This window comes from Uranotaenia lowii, chromosome 3 (genome assembly GCF_029784155.1).
Source record: "Uranotaenia lowii strain MFRU-FL chromosome 3, ASM2978415v1, whole genome shotgun sequence".
Taxonomy (NCBI): Eukaryota; Metazoa; Arthropoda; class Insecta; order Diptera; family Culicidae; genus Uranotaenia; species Uranotaenia lowii.
Genome location: NC_073693.1, coordinates 146,992,586 through 147,011,282, shown reverse-complemented (window position 1 = coordinate 147,011,282; position 18,697 = coordinate 146,992,586). Strand labels below are relative to the sequence as shown.

The following is an 18,697-nucleotide window of genomic DNA, read 5'->3' as shown; positions in this document are numbered from 1 at the left end:
CCTATTTCCTATTTCCTATTTCCTATTTCCTATTTCCTATTTCCTATTTCCTATTTCCTATTTCCTATTTCCTATTTCCTATTTCCTATTTCCTATTTCCTATTTCCTATTTCCTATTTCCTATTTCCTATTTCCTATTTCCTATTCCCTATTTCCTATTTCCTATTTCCTATTTCAAATTTCCTATTTCCTATTTCCTATTTCCTATTTCTTATTTCCTATTTCCTTTTTCCTATTTCCTATTTCCTATTTCCTTTTTCCTGTTTCCTATTTCCTATTTCCTATTTTCTATTTTCTATTTCCTATTTCCCTTTCCTATTTCCTATTTCCTATTTCCTATTTCATATTTCCTATTTCCTTTTTCCTATTTCCTATTTCCTATTTCCTATTTCCTATTTCCTATTTCCCATTTCCTACTTCCTATTTCCTATTTCCTATTTCCTATTTCCTATTTCCTATTTCCTATTTCCTATTTCCTATTTCCTATTTCCTATTTCCTATTTCCTATTTCCTATTTCCTATTTCCTATTTCCTATTTCCTATTTCCTATTTCCTATTTCCTATTTCCTATTTCCTATTTCCTATTTCCTATTTCCTATTTCCTATTTCCTATTTCAAATTTCCTATTTCCTACTTCTTATTTCCTATTTCCTTTTTCCTATTTCGTATTGCATATTTCCTATTTCCTATTTCCTATTTTCTGTTGCCTATTTTCTGTTTCATGTTTTTTTATTTTTGATTTCCGATAACCAATTTCCGATTCCCGATTTCCTATAACAGATTTCCGAATTCCAATTTCCGAATTCAAATTTCAGATTTCAGATATCAGAATGTAGATTTCAGATTTCAGTTTTAAGTTTTCAACTTTAAGATTTCTGATTTCCGATTCCCATTTTCCGATGTTCGATTTCCGAATTGAAATATTAGATTTCAGATTTCAGATTCCAGATATCCAATTTCGGATTACAAATTTCAGAATTCATACTTCAGATTTGAAATCGAAGATATCAGTTTTCAATTTTCAGATTTCAGATTTTAGGAATCAGATTTCAGATCCCAGATTTCAGTTTTCAGATTTCAAGTTTCAGATGTCAGATTTAAGATTTCATATTTCAGATTTCAGATTTCTAAATATTCAAGTTCAGATTTTCGATTTCAGATTTCAGATTATCGATTAAAGATTTCAGATTTCAGAATTAAGATTCAAGATTTCAGATTTCAGATTTCAGATTTCAGATTTCAGATTTCAGATTTCAGATTTCAGATTTCAGACTTCAGATTTCAGATTTCAGATTTCAGAGTTTAGATTTTAGATTTCAGATTTCAGAATTATGATTCAAGATTTCAGATCTCCGATTTCAGATTTAAAACTTAAAATTTCAGATTTCAGATCCACGATTTCAGATTTCTGAATTTTCAATTTCAGATTTCGATTTCAGATTTCAGATCCACGATTTCAGATTTCAGATTTTTGATTTAAAATTCCATATAAGATTTGAGATTTCAGTTATCAGATCTTATTTCTGATTTTAGATCTCAGAATTCAGTTTTCAAAATTTAAATTTCAGATTCCAGATTTCAGATTTCTGATTTCAGAGTTCAGATTTCAGATTTCAGATTTCAGGTTTCATATTTCATTTTAGATTTCAGATTTCAGCTATCAGATCTTATTTCTGATTTTTGATTTTAGAATTCAGATTTAAGATTTCAAATTTTTGACATCTGATATCTGATACATTGTCTTTTTTTTTTATATTTCTGAAGTCAATATTTGATATGTATATAATTTTTCATTTGAGATTCTTTATTGATAATATCCAATTTTTCATTCCAAATGATTTACTCGTGGTAGCAGATTTCTAATAGATTAGTACCGAATTTTGTTTACAAATTTCTTTTTGAAAGTTGAAGGTTTTTTGGTTTATGATATCAGATTTTTTAATTTTGAAATTTCTTATCCTTTATTTGTTGTTTTCTAATCAAGAATTTTTACAAATGATATTTTAATCTAAATTTTTTTTTTAGTTCCGAGTGTTGATTTAACATTCCAAATATTTGATTTGTAATTTCTGATGGTTTCTGATTTCTATTGGTTCGATTTCTTATTTACGGACTTTCAATCGATACTTCCAAAATATAATTATCAATGTCTGTTGGTTAATTTTTTAAGTTTCTTATTTTTATTAAATATACTTATTTTTTTATTATTCTTTTCTTATCTAATTTTAAACATAAATGACGGTTTCTGATTTTCGAAATTTGGTGTCACATTTTCAATTTAAGACTTCTGAGTTCGGATTCTGCCATCTATTTACTATTTCTACTATTTTACTATAAGAAGAAGTTAAATCACGTTGCTTTGTCAATTTTTTGTTAAGTAAATTGAAATAACTGTTCTTAAAAATAATTCTTAAGAGGTGATAAATCACATTCAATAATTAGTTGATGGTCTCGTCATGCAGAATGCAATAAACAATCTTCCTACTACAATACTCTCATTTTAAAAAAAAGTTTAGTACTTCCATAAACCGCACATTGGACTACGTCAAATTTCAATAAATTCACCTCACGTACGATACGATGTTTCTGACTAACCCTGATTCCAAACTAACCCATTTGGTGGTGGACATAAATTACGTAGCTTTTTGAAAAACCAAAGTTAGGACTCCAGGAGGTTGATTTATCACCGTTAGACAGAAAATTAATCTTCAGTTGATACTACGTAATATATGACCGACACCCAAGACTACAACATTGAAAAGCTACTGAGTCAATACACAAAATATTGTAGGACAAAGATAGTAGTTTTTTTTCATATAGCGAGAAGAGGACATTCACCACTAAAACACAGTGACTTATCCGATTGTCATTTAAACGATTAAACTTGTAGTAGCGCACCGAGAATCGCAAAAAAAAATAATGCGAACAAACTTATATTGATTATCATTCCACAGACGCCTGTTGGGAATTGTGTGCTGCTTCCTGATAGCCGACGCTTGGTTGTTAATCGTTTAAATTGATCGGAAACATACACTGAAGCTAATCGACGACTAAGACGAATGACGACGGGTAGTCGCGTGACTTTAAAGCTGTTATTCCGGATCGAGTTTTTTTTTACTTTTGATCGTATCTTTAATGTTTTGAACCGGAAGAGTTCTTTTTCTCTCAAAAGTTCACAAGAAAGTAGCGGAAGATTAGAAGAAAAGGAAAAGTATTTCGTAAGGTCGGTTTCACTCACCAGCGTCCAAAATCAAATCATCGGCGACATTGTCATGTTCGGGATCGTCTTTCTTGATCGCCTTTACATTACCTAGCGTATCAAAGGTCGAGGGGGTGTTTTTGCATCCGTACCACCAGTGGGCAACTGGCCGTGGGAATGGCGGATCCGATTGATCGACCTAAAATGTATGAAGTTAATTAAAGATTGTTCTTCATCAATATGCAACTTTCGAAAGCTCTTACCGTAAACGTCCTATCGTTAAACCGATAGTACTTGTCGTCCTTAAAGAAGTACGTATACCCGTTGGTGTATTGCAGGGCAGCATCTAGGTTGTTGGGCAGTCCCTCCCAGTTGGAGATCGGTTTCGGATAGGTCGACTTCACCGGTGGCCTCTTCAGCGGATCGAACCGCCAGAATTTGCTACCCTTGTAGAAGTAGATCTTTCCGTTGCCACCCCACACCAGAGCAGCATCCAGGTGATCCGGAATTCCGGTGAACCCTTCGCTGATCTCTTTCGGATAATCGCCGTCCACTTGCCGACCCGAATACCGCCAGTATTTGGTCCCCTGGAAGAAGTACGTCTTGCCATTCTTGTAAGTGAACGCAGCATCAATGTTTCCTGATAAAACAAATTTAATTATCAAACAACCTTTCAACCAACAAACAAATGAAAAACCAAACCTGGCAGCCCTGGCCATCCTTCGGAAATTTTCTTCGGATAACCTTCGGCCACCGCATTCTCCGTCAGCTTGTAGTAGGAATCACCCTTGAAGGCGTAGGTACTTCCGTCGGCCGAGTTGAAAACGGCATCGATCTTTGGTGAGGAGCACAGCTCGGAATCCGGATCCTTCTGGACCGGTCGCTGGGTTGTTCGTGGGGGAGGAATGGCACCCCCACTTCCCCCGCTTCCACCGGTTTTACGTCCGTAGAGGGCTTGGATTCCCTGTTGATTGAATTATTATTGAGATTTGAATACTTATGGACTTTTCATTGATAGTTTCTGATAGTGGACGTTGAACTTTTATAATGGTATCAATCATCAAAATCACAAATCTTTCAAACAATTCAGGATAGTCTATGCGTGAATTGAAACTCTTATGTTTTAAATTATGATTTATTATTTAAAAGCTGTTAGATCGAAAACGATGCACGAAAACGGAACATCGATTTTGATGTAAAATTCTATCACGGTGTATTTTTTTCGAGGATGTAATTTTTGAGGCGTGTAAATTTAGATCGAGATCAATGCACGAGATTGGATCACAAAAGCCGTCGTGTAAAAATACACAGGGATGTAAATTTTAAAATTTATTGTCGTAAATATTGATATTTTTTCTAAATATTAAGGTTTTTGCTTTTGTCTTGAATAAATACGCCGCATGTATCATTTTTAATTCACATTTATTTCCAAAACTGAACATAAAACATTCGGAAAACGTCAGGCTGATATTGTTGTTGCATCCGATGATTCCCAGCACGGGGATGTTTTTCGAATCAGCATGATCAGCATCCTCGAATGGCTCCGGAAATCATAATTTTTCGGTCAGCATCCTGCACACTTGAATTGTTATGACAAAAGTTTCCCCGGATAATCACTGGCCGGATATCAGCCGCTGCAAAAAATCTGACCTTGCTGTTATGGAGAGAAAACTAATCAGTTTAACCATATTCTTCATTTCACGTCTCAAAAACTTACTACTTTAAAGACTCTCATAGTGCTCCTGTAGCTACGCCTTTGAATGACTCGTTTCCGAATAATTTTCCGACTTGTTTACTTTGTGCCCGACGCGCAAACTAACTTGAAATATAAAAAGGCACAAGTTAAATATTTGCATTCAATTTTAAATCAAACAGATATAATTTTACACTGTTTGTGATATAAATTTCATTGACCGGTTGATTTTTGCATGATGCAGTGTAAAATTAAATCAAAACAGTTTATTTCTATTCAATTTTGGAAAATAGACTAATATTACATCGAAAGAAGTTTAAAATTACATCTTTTTGTAATTACACTCAAGAAAAAATAAATCACTCTTGTTTTAGATTCCGTGTACTTTTAGAAATTTTTTGCTGTGTATGGTAAAGCTAGTCAGCGCCGCTGTTGGAAATCGCTAACACAACAGTGTTTATGCACTTCTTCAGGGGTCCAGAGGTGATTATCGTGGAAGAAAAAAAAAGCTCAACGTAAGCCGACTTTATTTTACAACATGGAAATTTGACTTCAAACCATAACAGCTGGATATTTGCTGCCGTGAGTGGGTTCGTCCCACTAAAACCACCTTGAGCTTCGTGTTTCAGATGTGCCCCTTGCTTTCACCCTATGCTACTACATCAAGGGGTAGGCTGTGCTCATACATTTATAAATTTCACCCTTTTCCTTTTCCTCTCTCTCATTTTTGGTATTTCGCCTTAAACTTCTTTCCCCTTTTTCCTCTTTCACCAACTTTAGAGTAGTACAGAAGACCCCGAGACGTGTGCCGGTTAGGTAACGCTTTCAAAGTAACTCGCACCCGTCACAGCATCCACTCCCGTAGGATTTCTAACCACCAAAGCATGGCCGATTGAGAAACTACCAAGCTAGAATCCCGTCACGACTACCCCGACTGCTATCTCCGCTTCCTTTTGCTGCAGGAAATATCGTACCTTTAAAGTCCCACCACACGTATGAGTTCAGATTAGGATTATACAGCGCCCTAAGATCGCGTTGCTTTTGAGTTGTGGTGTCATACGAGGCCTAAGACCTTCCATTAGCTTGTCAAGTTTGGTTGGCTATCTCACTCTCTCCGTTCATCATAGCAGGCTACGTTTGTTTGTCGCGACACATTTTACTAACAACATTTTCAGCGTTCAAATTTTTAAGTTGTTGACGCCTTGAAATGAACCCAGGACAGACAAAGATACCATTTTCTGCCGATTCCTCCGTACCTACGCATTCCGGCATTAACGCAAGCTTATAAGCTCAAACTGATGAAGGTATTGCTTAAAGCACCCATGACCCGAAAGGCACTCTGTCAGGTAGCAGTTGATTTCTCCTTACTTCCGATTTACCCAGTCTGAAAGTCGCGGGATTAGCCAATGCGTCCATCTTACGTTGCTCGATGCGCCCCATTGCTTCTGCGACTTGAGCATTGACGCTGCTCGTTGAACTTTACGCACTCCTCTAACAGCTCTTACTTCGTAACACTCCATGTCCTCCGCTAGAGTTATGTCGATGGGAATCATGCCCACGATGACAAAAGCTGCATCTGCAGATATGGCCCTGTATGCACAGAAAACTCGCATGGCTATTAGCTCTCAGCTATTTGGATCTGTTGAGCCCTACCTCTATGGCGGAGTACTAGCCACTCCTCCGTATCGTAGTTTCAACAGTGCTACGCTCGCAAGGAGACGTCTCTTGCTACTCTTTGGACCATGGCAGTTCGGCATAATCCAGGCCGATGAATAGATGACTTAGGAAGTTCTTTCACAACAGTATTTGCCATGCGCACCAAAAGTTAAGCGATTGTCGACAATTACTCCAAGGTATTTCAGCTGCTGTTTCGAAGTTGTTGTGTGTCCTCCAACAGAAATCTCAATGTGCAACACAACTCTTTTATTGAGTTCGTCTTTGGTTAGATAACCGAACAGACTTTGACTTAAAACTAAGGAAAACTGCTTAACACTAATTTAAATCTACTCTTACACATATCAACATTAAAAAGATGGTACACTGAATTAAAAAGTTCACAACATTTATCGAAGGGATGGTTTCGGCCATATGCAGTACGGTGGAAAGGTATCCAAAGGAATTGACGTTGTCGAAGTGTCTTGGCGAATATGTAAATGTTGACACGTTCTAGTATGTAAGGGGAGTCGATACGATTTGTTAAGACATCAAAAATAAAAACTTGTTGTAGTTCAGTCCGACGTTTTTCTAGTGAAGCCAGATTTATCAGGGAACACCTTTGCTCGTAAGGCGGGAGTCGAAATGGTTCGTTCTAAGGAACGCGCCGTAGGGCGTACCTTACGAAGCTTCGCTGGACACGTTCAAAGCGGTAGCAGAGTGTGCTCTGTGAGGAAGCCCACACCTGGGCGGCGTATTCCATAATGCTACGAACAGAGGAGCAGTAACTGAGCGCATAAACGTCGTCGAAGTCCTTGGTGTTACGACGCAAAAATCCCAGAGCAGCAAATCCCTTCGCGGACGTAAGCGCGATATGCTCAGCGAATGTTAATCTACTATCGATTTTCAAACCAAGGTCGAGAATAGATTTCACATTCTCCAAAACAGATCCAGAGAGTTGATGGTCGAAATTCACAACGTTGCGTGTACGAGTAAAGTTGACTATCTTACACTTTTAACGTTTGCTGTCATTCCATTGAAGAGGCACCAGTTTTCTAATCGTCCGATATCAGTTTGTAGCGTAAGACAGTCAACAGCACTGATAATTTTTCTGAACAGCTTCAGGTCGTCGGCATAGAGCAGTGTGTCGGACTGAAGCGTTTGACACAAGTCATTCACAAAAGTTACGAACAGAAGAGGTCCAAGGTGACTTGTTGGTCACAAGCAGAACTTCGGTATAATGGTGAGCTAACCCTTTCTACGGAAACCGTTGCAAGGTCTGTACAAAGGGTTGGCATGTGTATGGAGGGAGTAAGCGGACTTAATTCGGAAGTTACGTTCGGAGCATACATTCTCTACTTTTGGCGAGAGCGTCACCAAAACAAGACTCCCACAGCAAGGAGAAATGCTCTTCGAACTGAAGCAGGACCCGCTGCTTAAAAACCCCCCAACTTCAAGGAGCATATTGAAAGCTGGTTTAACGAAAACCGAACAACTTTCTGATTAAAGCTTAGTTCTTTTAGAAATAGGACACTTTCTTTTGCTAATAACTTGTTTACAAGTAATCGGACATTCAAAGTTTTGACAGCATTTTGTTGCTTGTAAAAAGGACTCTCTGACCTATTTTTTCCAAATTTACAATTTACGCGTTTTCGAGATATTTACGATGCAAGAGAGAAAGAAAAAAATAATTATGCACAGTTTTATTCAAAATCTATCATTGACCCATTCCAGCGTGACGTCACAACGTTTGCAAAACAATTTCTTGGTATATTGTATGTACGTTTTACAGGTCTTATCGCACATTGTTGAAAATTGTACATTATAAGGTCAAAATTTAATTCTCTACAATTTAAAACCAAAAGTATTTGTATAGAATAAATAGTTAACAAAATATAAGCAAATGGAATCGTGACGTCACAACGCGCCTCTTTTCCCACTTTTCAGTTTTTTTTTACAACGCCGCAATTTTCTGCTCTTCTATTTGATCAAATTTTATTAAAATTTCAGGAAAGTATCGATTCATTACAACCAACAAATCGCTGTTTTGGATTTTTTTAAATTTTGATTTCAATTCATTTTAGAGCGATTCAGTTTCGTGACGTCGCAACGCACCATTTTTTTAAAGCAGGGTTTTGCAAAGCGTTGTGACGTCACGAAATTTTATGGTTAGCTACATGAAATAAATCAGTGTATAATCTTAAAATTAATGCTTAACTTACTTAAAATGCTTAAAAACTTAATAAATAATGTGATTTGGTGATGAAATTGATCCATTCATTCCCAAAAATTAAAAGGAATTAAATCTCAAAGGCCCATATAAGCAGATAAGGTTTGCAACACTGTTCACATCAATTTTATTCGAAGTTTTTTTGTGCGATCATGTGAATATTATACACAGCAAAAAAAAATGTAACGATGGACGATGTAATTTCTAGAGATTACGGATTTATGTTGCAATAATACATCTAAATGATGTACACAACTCGAATACGTCGTGAAGTGTAATATCACAACCTTCTATGTGATATTGCATCAAGTAGTCAATGTTTTCCTTTGTTGACGTTCAAATTTGATTTCATTACAAAAATTAAGAAACGGATTACGGACCTCAGCTGTATTTGTTTGGCTTGTAAGTACTACCAAAATTAATCAAAAATATAAGCAAACCCACAGCTTGAAAAATAATTTCATTATTTTTCATTTTTTAGAAAATTTGGCCCATATGTATCAGCGGTACGAAACATATTCTTTGTCTCCAAACAGCCGGGTATATCAAGACAATGTAAAATTAAATACCTTTTGCGACTCGAGTTATGTGCAGGTATTTGATGTAATATCACACTACTTTTTTTGCTGTGTATAGGACAAAACTAAAATTAGGAAATATTTATTCGTAAAAGCGTTGAAATGCGTTTCTGAATATTTTTAATCTTGAATTGCAAAGGAAAGGAAAAATGAATGATAATTTCAAAGCCTTCGATCTTGCCAAAGATAGTTAATCGACACTAGAGTGCCTAAATCAGCCATCTAATGGAAATCTTATAAGTTGCAAGCTTAAATAGATCCTAGGCCTAGCACAAAGTCCGGTGCCAAATTTGGGGATTGGCCCACGGAAATAGAGGGCCCAATGAGCCTAAAATTTGTATGGAATTATGAGAAATTTGGTTTGGAAGGACATTAAAACCAAGTTATGCACCAATTTCTGAAGTCCCTATCGGCTTATTTGTTTTAATTACAGTCATTCACAAAACTTTCATTATAACAAAAAGTTTATCTCAAGATCCCATTTCGACAATGGTTTAGTTAAAAAGATTTTTGAGTTTCAAAAATTAGCTTCTGATGGGTCAAATACAAAAAATACCTGAATGATCGTTAATCGACGGTAATTTTGAACGTTATAGCTGTTTTATGATAACTCTAATCGAAACGCGTTCCTCAGATGAAATATTGCCAGCTTTAAAGCTTTAAAATACTCAAATTAAAAGAAAAATTGGTTGATTAAGACCTAAACTATTGACGAAAAACGGTTTTTATTATCATGCCGAACAAAATCTACATAATTCCTTACAAACTTCAGGTGCGTTGCGCAACCCCTTCCCTTAGACCAAGCCCACCGCAAGTTGCTATTTCGGTCGGTATTTTAGATGTTTTGATTGGTTGCGTTTTTATCTACTTACTAATTTTCGCACCAATTGTTGCGATCCAGGTTGGTATTTGTGTTTGTTTATTTTCTGATAGCGACTACTGGCTGCGTTGCTACCGGGTTGCTACATAAACGCATCCTGTAACAACCTACTGCTCGAATGCTATTTCTCGAATCAAGTTAGCGACTGTTTGTGCGATGATGGGTTGATAGATAAGTTGCTGAATGTACTCGATTCGAGGTTTAGCAACCATTGGTGGGCATGGTCTTAGAATAATCTGACCCAAATTTTGCATGAGACCTTGTGCTAGTACATATTTGAATTTATTTAATTTTGTAATACAGTTCAAAGTATCTTTTGTGAGATTTTATGTGAACACGGGGTTCGATTTGGATTTTCTAGTGACATTCTTTGAGGTGGAAATTTTCAATTAAAATAATTTAATTAATTTTATTAATTAATTTTCTATGAAAATCTTATGTTTTTTTTTTATTAAAAAAGTTAATCTATTAAGTTTACCATGTTCAAAGATTTTTTGAATCTCATTACATTTATTTTATGGAACTTATATTGTTTGAACATAGTGCCAGAGAGAAATAGAAGCTACTAGCGGTGTTTTTCATTCTAACATAGATATATGAAGAACTTGATCTTTTGTAAGATTTTTATTCAAATCATAGATAACTACCTGCTTTATGATTCACAAATATTCTTTTACAAAATCGATGAGGATTTCATTTGTTTGGTACATAGTTTGTTTATTCTTGAATCAAGCGTTTTTAAGCGCTGTTTCAAATGTTTTATTAGAAATGTTTAAAAACAACTAAATTAGTGCAAAAAAAAAAACTAGTTTCTTTAAAAACTTGATCATAGAATTCGTTTATTGAAGCACATTGTTGTGTTGAACTTGTATTGAAGAAATACTATCATAGTGTTGAAGTAAAAAGTCTTGAACGTTTTTGAAAAAAAGTAAATAAATTTTCGTGACGTCACAACGCATTCTTTACCCGGGTGCAACTAACAACCTGCTAAACCGATTTTCAATCTAAAAATTGCATTAAATTCCACTCAAAAAGTTTGAAGAGACCTTCAATTTTCGACAATATGTGAAATTTCAGTAAATCATAAATTTAAAAACAGTAGAATTTTCGTGACGTCACAACGCTTAAAAATAGATACCTTTATCAACGATTCTAGAGCGTAAACTTGCTGTAGCTGTTATTTATCTTATACCATGCTTAAAAGATGGCTTTTCTACCATCATTTTGCATTAATTTTTTTTTACATAGCTAGATTTTTGGCAAAGTTATGTTATAAATAAAAAATATTTGCAAAAATCAATTTAATTTAATACTAAAATGCTTAAATTTCAACGTTAACATACTCAATTCTAAAAAAAGGTAGCTGAAAATCTTGTAATGGAAAATGACACTCAAGAAATAACCTTTCTAACGCTATGTAATTTATTTTTGGAAAATGAAAAATAAAAATCGGTTCTCCAGTTGAGGGGTGCTTGGAATGGGTCCATTATCAAATTGTAGGCTGACAAAACCGATGATTCTTCAAAGAATTACTGTGTGAGAGTGATGGAAAAGTATGCAAACATTGTAAAAAATGTCCACAAAGTTCGAATCACGCATTGGAATGAAGCATATGATCGGCAACTACGGTTAAGGGTCATCAGGGAAGTCAAGTTTCAAACTAGCATTTTTTATTTTAAATAAGCAAAAAACTAAGGGTAGATTGCTGAAATGTCCAAAAAAAATTTTCCGATAAGCTGAGAGTGTTGCCTAGTTCTGAGTCATTCAAGCCAAACCTCAAACAACAATTTTTTGCTAGTTCCAGAGCTCGTAAGCTGTATAGCCGGTACCGAGGCTATGGGACAGATGATTTCTCATGAACGACAAAACTTATGAAATACCCTATTTTAAACAAATTCCAGCTTTTGAATCCTATACCATGTCTGCTCGTGGCAAGGTCCCAAGTATATTGAAGTATGTATTTAATGGTTATTTTGAATAAAATATACTGATTTGCCAAAATTACGTTCCCGTGGGAAAAAACCAACAATTTTCAAAACGAAAACTGAGGTTTTCCCTGTTTTTAAAAGTTTAAAAAGAGTAATCTTGTATCTACCGTTCGCAACCTACGATCTATCCTAACCGATTATACATACTTCAAGTTCAACTTCATGATGGTTTTACTTCGTTGTTGTCAGATTTTGCCAGCAGAAATTCCATTAAAAACGCTTAAAAAAGTGGCTCAAAAAATTAAATTTGTTAATTTTGAAACAACTGTATCCACTACATTGCCCTCAGTTTCTTCTAAAAGAGAAGTATTGGACCGAAAAATATCAGAAATTGAAGGAGGATGATATTGCCATCTGAAATATAAATAAGACAAGATATAAGTTCGAAAAACTTATCAATATCATGACTGAAAAAAGTGTGCGCCAGCCGATGGGAGGTACCAAGAATAAAGTAGAAATATTTCTTACAACAAACAATAAATTTTTTTTAAATTTTTTTTCATGAATTATCAAAGGATTACCTTCATTTCCTTCATAGAAAGTATTTAGATCAAACGAATGGGTTTTGAGATACACGCATTCGTAACTGTCCCATTTCTAAAAGAACTAAGCTTTATGCCAAAATTTAACTTGATGACCATTTTTTGGTCGTCAAGCAGTATTTTCTTTCATCCGGGAGTTCCTATAATTTTTTCGATAATTAGATTTGAAGGTACGATGCTTTTGGAACTTGATTTTCATTGATTTGGTTTCGAAATTGTGTTTTATGATATTCGAACTGAATCGAATGAAAAAGTAACCAATTAGAAACAAATGAAAATCCAAAAAATCTTATTTTATTAGAAGAATTATGTCTGTAACATAAAATTTCCACTTTTTTTCTAAACGTATCCGGGCCTCAAAAATTCGGACATTCATACACTAAAAACTGGTAAAATCTTGGCATTAGATTTCAAAATTTTCAACTAAAAAATTGGTCCTGGCGAAACCGGCAAAAAATCCTTAGAAAGGGAGAAAATGAACACATGTAAAATAATTTATTTTTCAAGGAACATCAGTGACGTTTAGATCTAATTTTACAATTCTAAAAATTTTTAACAATTTTTGATTAAACTTGTCAAAAAAAATTGCATTCGACTCAAAAAAAAATTAAGCATGGTAACTTAATTTAAGATTTTGGTTTGTTTTCGCTCATATTGTGGATGATTCCAGGAAAATTCCGTCTTTTTGATAATAATAAATTTCTACAAGCTTTTTCTCATAAGTCAAAATTACTCATAGTCTTCAAGAAAATTGAAAATTAAATTGAAACCTTTTTTTCTAGATTTTTGTTATATCCGATAGGTTAGCGATAAAAAAATCATATGTTTGTTTGTTAGTTTATTTTCTGGGATAACGGGTAAAAAAACATCATTTTTACGATTTTTTTCTAGAGCTATCGTTAAACCAAATGTATTCAAATTTTTTGCATTATACAGAGCATTGTTAAAAGAACATTTTGTAATTTTTTCGTAGAAAAATATTGAAAAATGAACTGGTGACGGAGCACTTTCGAGGATGCCTTTAAGAAAACAGGATTTGCGGTGGACACTGTATCTCAGCACAGAATTATCTGAAGTCAAAAAATCAGAGCAAAATATTTTTAATAGATGTTTTTCTGGACCCCAACGTTTTTATTTAACTTAAAAAAAAATGTTATGAAATTTTTGTGGCTGTTTGCAGTAAAAACTACGATTTTTCACGAAAAAATCCGCCATTTTTTATCTGTAAAATCTTCCCAAAGTAAAAAAAAAAAAGAAAAACGTTGGGGTCTGGTATTTTATATGTAGAAAGAATGTTCCAGATTTGAAAAGAATCGGAGAAGTAGTTTTCAAATGACGATGTCCACGGACTTTAAAAATGTGCTTTCGATAAAAACGCGTTTGAATTTTCTGTCTTGCTTTCTTGCAGTATTAGATAGGAGGAGATAAAGGCCAATAATTTTTACAGTTTTGCTTCAATTGACTTGAAAATTTGACACAACATTCTTGAAATGTTTTACAATAAGAAAATAAAAAAATAAAAAAATCGATTTTTTGAAAGTGTTAGACCCTACCCCCCCTTCCCCCCCCCCTTAAAGATTGTATTTTCGTGGCAAATTGTCGTTTAACACACAATGAGTACATTTTACTCATTGCGTTTTAAAGGACTATTTGCAATCAAAATACAAACTTTGAACAGCCATAACTTTTTTGTTTCAAGTTCAATCTAGATGTAGTCTTCAGGTGAAATGTTAGTCTTAACTGAAATTTTATTAAAATCAACATAATTAAGCAAACGATTGGTAAAGAAAAAATATTTAATGAAATACCAATTTTAAATGCTTCTTCAGAACACTATATCTCAGAATCCCTTTCTTGAGATTCAGTGCAACCCCTTCCCGTTGTCAGATTCAACTCAAATTTGTCAAATGGCCTTCTGATGATTCTCTTAAACCATTCGAGTCTTTATTTGCAAGTGTTTTGATTTTAAAGTAGATATTTATTAAGACAAATTTGATAAATTAAATAAAAAATATCCTAAATTGTGATTTTTATAAGGATTAAACCGTGAATAGCTCTTCACACGATGATACAAACAACATGCTTAGTTTAGCAGAGTTTAAGTGCACAAAAATCTGCACCTTTTAATGGCATAAGTTTAAAAAATATTTTACGCTAGGTACACATTTTGGACAGTTAAATACAAAATTTTTGGACCAAAAAAAAATGTTTTTTCTTGAAAATCGCTTATTTCGATACAAATTTGGTTCGTTTTTAATTTTTTACGTGTAGAATTTAATAAAAAAATTGAAAATTATAAAATATATAAATTTTATGAAAATTTTTGGACCCACAATTTATTTAAAATCAAATCTTTTGAAAGTGGACTTTTTTCAAAGATCGCGCTTGCGGAATCTCTACACATGATTTTTTTTAAGTTGGCCCCATACAAATGTTTGTTCCCTACATCCTTATCTACCGTTTGGAGGGTGGGTCCCCAGATTCCCAGAAGTTATAACTTTGGGACACCCTATTGTGCACCCTATTGTGTGGACCCTACTGTGCACTCTTGTGGTGTTGGTGTAGAACTGTCAATATATCCTAATTGAAACGAAATTCTAAAACACTAAATAAAGATCATAATATTTATAAAGAATCTTTCGACATAGTTTACCAAAAATGATCAACCATTGTTCAGGAATTTGTGTTATATTATTTCATGGGTCTTACCTGAACATCATCGGAATCTAACCGGAAGACGGGATCGTACCCCCGATAGAATGGCGCCATCAGTGCTGTCCGCACGTCCGAATGACTAAGACCCAGCGAGTGGCCAAACTCATGAGCAGCTACTTGGAACAGGTTTGTCCCCCGACTTTTCCCTATCGTCCAGAACTCTGCATCGTCGAAATGAGCATCGCCACCGTACACTGGGAAATAGGCATGGGCCAAGGTGCCTCCTGGCCCATCAAACGGATCTCCGTCGCCATGTTCGTTGACCTCGAACCTTATATCTATGTGCACCGGAGCGCTTCTTTTGGGTGTGAACGTCAGATCCGTGTATTCACTCCACACTGAAAATGCCTTCGCTATCTCCTTATCTACCTCCCCCCGATCTAACTTTGACGGATACTTCGATATCCGGTAGGTCAGTGCCTTCACCTTCCATCGGCTTCCCTGGAGGGCGTATCGCTTGGATCGTGAGTCCGACCCGAAGCCTACCTTATCTCTAACTCCACACCGGGGCAACGACATCAGTTCCATCGTTTCCGAGTCCAAGTCACCGGTTACGTTGAGACCGGCAAAGCTCTGGAACTCCATGATCGCCTTCTCCCAGGTGTCTTCGTCTAGCAGGTTCCCGCTCGTAGGATTGCGGTACTTTGCACTGAGGTAGCCGAATTGTGATAGGTATAACTGTAACGAAAAAAAAAGAAAACATTGGCTTAGTTCAGAATTCAGAATAATTCCAACTTATAAATTAACTGGAAAGCAGCTGATGCTAGTGACCCGAAGCGTCGCCAGCAGAAGTCCAACCCTAAGAAACATTCTCAACCAACCACCACTTGGAACCACTTTTCCATGCTAAATGAATCGCAGCGGACTTGCGTACCCGATCAGAAGAACCCAGAGCTCGAGATTTCCAATGAAATTGTGCTCATTGATATTCTGTGATGCGCCCATTGCGTCCATAATAATATCTTCATTCGTACATTTAGCACAATCGACTCTGGGCTGATGGAAGCAAGCGATCGAACGCCAAGGACAATGGTCACTGCTATATGTATGGTCATTACCGGGAGAGGCTTACATTCAGAACTTGATGAATGTGCTGAACGAGTTTGACGAGATGTCGTAATCTAGATGGACGTGATTCTGGCTAAGGACTGCGCGCCCGGTGCGAATGCAGACTAAAAACGAGCTATTTCATTGACACTCAGTAGTACGACGAATGCGAAAAATCAATGATCTTTCCACGTGCCGGGCGTTTAGGTATAGTCACCATAAGGAAGACTATAAATCATTTGTTAATCATGTCGTTTCACAGCAAACTGTATCAGATTATTCCCATTACACGCTGTTAGATTAGATATAATAGTTTTGGGGTGAACTTTCGTCTTCTACTAATTTCAACATCACGACTAGTTGGATTTGGTACACTCTATATGGAAATTTTCTGTCTTTCAATTTTACTCATTCAGAATTTGAATGATGGGTAAAAGAAACAAGAATAACAAGAATACGGAAAAATGGGTGCAACAAATTTTGGAATATCTATTATAAAAAATTGTCAGCTAACGGTTGGTTTTGAATAGTGTATTTTGTTTATGTCAATAGCACTAACTAGCTGATTTACCCGGCCTTGCTCGGGTTCACATAAAATATAAATCAAAATGAGTCGATTGATTTTTCCAAAATGTTGGAAGCTTTATATTGATCATTTTAAGAAATTTGGCCCATGTTCGATCGCATCAGTTTCGTAAGTCTTTTTATAGTTTTTATTAAGATTATTCACTGTGTTTATCGTTCTTAAATTTTTTAGGAAAAGCTTATAGTTTTGAAGTTTTAATCAATAGAAATTCAAAATAATATCCTTTCCCTTTCCCTATCACGCAAAATAAACCTACCAGTTTTAAGGAAGCTAGAATAGATTTGGCTTTAAATTGTTTATCTTTAAATGATTTTTTTTTATCTTCCTCATCCCTCATCTAATAAAAATCTCTTTTGAAGATTATTCCACTTTTCAAGATGGGTAATTTCCCTGTACAATGGTTTATTCAAGTTTTATTTACTACAAAATTTCTAGAAACACTTCCGAAAGTTGTTGAACGATGTTTAAGACTCATTGTTTGTATGTGTGCTTTTTTTGCTGTATAATTTAACACTGTTTTATGATTACTTGTTCTTAAATGTTGAAAGTTTCACTAAAAAATTTCGCAGTTATCGAAAATATTATTATCTCTGAACCGAAATTACCATTTTCATGTCATGGGAAAGGTCTTATTTGAGTTCTATTCAAATTTTTTTACATATTCTCGGACACAATCATCCCATTTATTATTGTGAAGAGATATCAATGTTAAAATACTTAGATATCATTTGTTTGAATACAAAATACTAAACGGTTTTCTCAAAATTGGATGGTAGAATTGAACACATTGATGACCAAAAATAAATCAAAATTTATAAATTAGTCAATGAAATTGAATTGTATAAAACTTTAAACCTCAGATTTAATTATCAAATCAATTTTCTAATCCCCCGACGGCTATCAAAGCGTTGAAATTGTAGCCTTCAACATATAACTCTGAATCTGCTAAAAACAATTTTTTTCTATGAGTAATTCTAAAAATATGAAAATGGTTTATTTATTTCATTTCATTTATTTCATTTATTTATTTCGCCAAACATTGTAGGCTACATATATTATAACTTAATGCGGATTACAATTTTCAAATAAGCTTAGTAATAATGATTTGTCTTTACATTTACAAAGTCAGGATCTTCGGTGCCTGTTACCTTAAAAACCTTTTTTCAGCTGCTGTTTTGACATAGAAAAGTCTATGATCTCATAATGTTTATTATAAATTAAAATTAAACAATTCATTGGACTATATTTTCCATAATCAGTTCGAGTAGGGTTTATAATGAAAAGATTTCTTGTTCTTAAATGACGGTACGGACAATAAAAGTTTAATTGATGTAGTAGATAAGCAGACTGAACGCGCTGATTAATTATGTCGTTTACGAAACAGATCGCAGCAAACTCTCTTCTTACACTTAATGTTTCAATGTTTATAAGCAGGCAACGTGATTCATAGCTAGGTAATTGGCTCTGAGACCATCCTAAATTTCGTTAAGCGAATAGAACAAATTGTTTCTGGACTGATTCCAAACGGCTTTTATGTGAAATTTGAAAAGGCGACCATCCAACGCTACAATACTCAAGAATGGATC

The 18,697-nt window shown here is 34.8% G+C and overlaps 1 protein-coding gene across 8 annotated transcripts in view; it reads right to left on the bottom strand.

Moving 5' to 3' along the window:
• Positions 1–18,697, bottom strand: part of LOC129751260 (matrix metalloproteinase-14) — a 194,007-nt gene that overhangs the window by 17,528 nt on the left and 157,782 nt on the right. For 4 of the 8 annotated variants that reach the window (XR_008738660.1, XR_008738659.1, XM_055746655.1 and 1 more), the window contains 4 exons: positions 15,473–16,156; positions 3,902–4,163; positions 3,463–3,839; positions 3,239–3,398 (listed from right to left, as the gene is read on the bottom strand). Coding sequence is in view for 6 of the 8 variants with exons in the window: in XM_055746655.1 (XP_055602630.1) it covers positions 3,239–3,398; positions 3,463–3,839; positions 3,902–4,163; positions 15,473–16,156 (1,483 nt within the window). In the remaining 2 variants the exon portion in view is untranslated. The remainder of the gene's footprint in view (positions 1–3,238; positions 3,399–3,462; positions 3,840–3,901; positions 4,164–15,472; positions 16,157–18,697) is intronic. The other 4 variants (XM_055746657.1, XM_055746660.1, XM_055746658.1 and 1 more) reach the window with 1 other exon arrangement.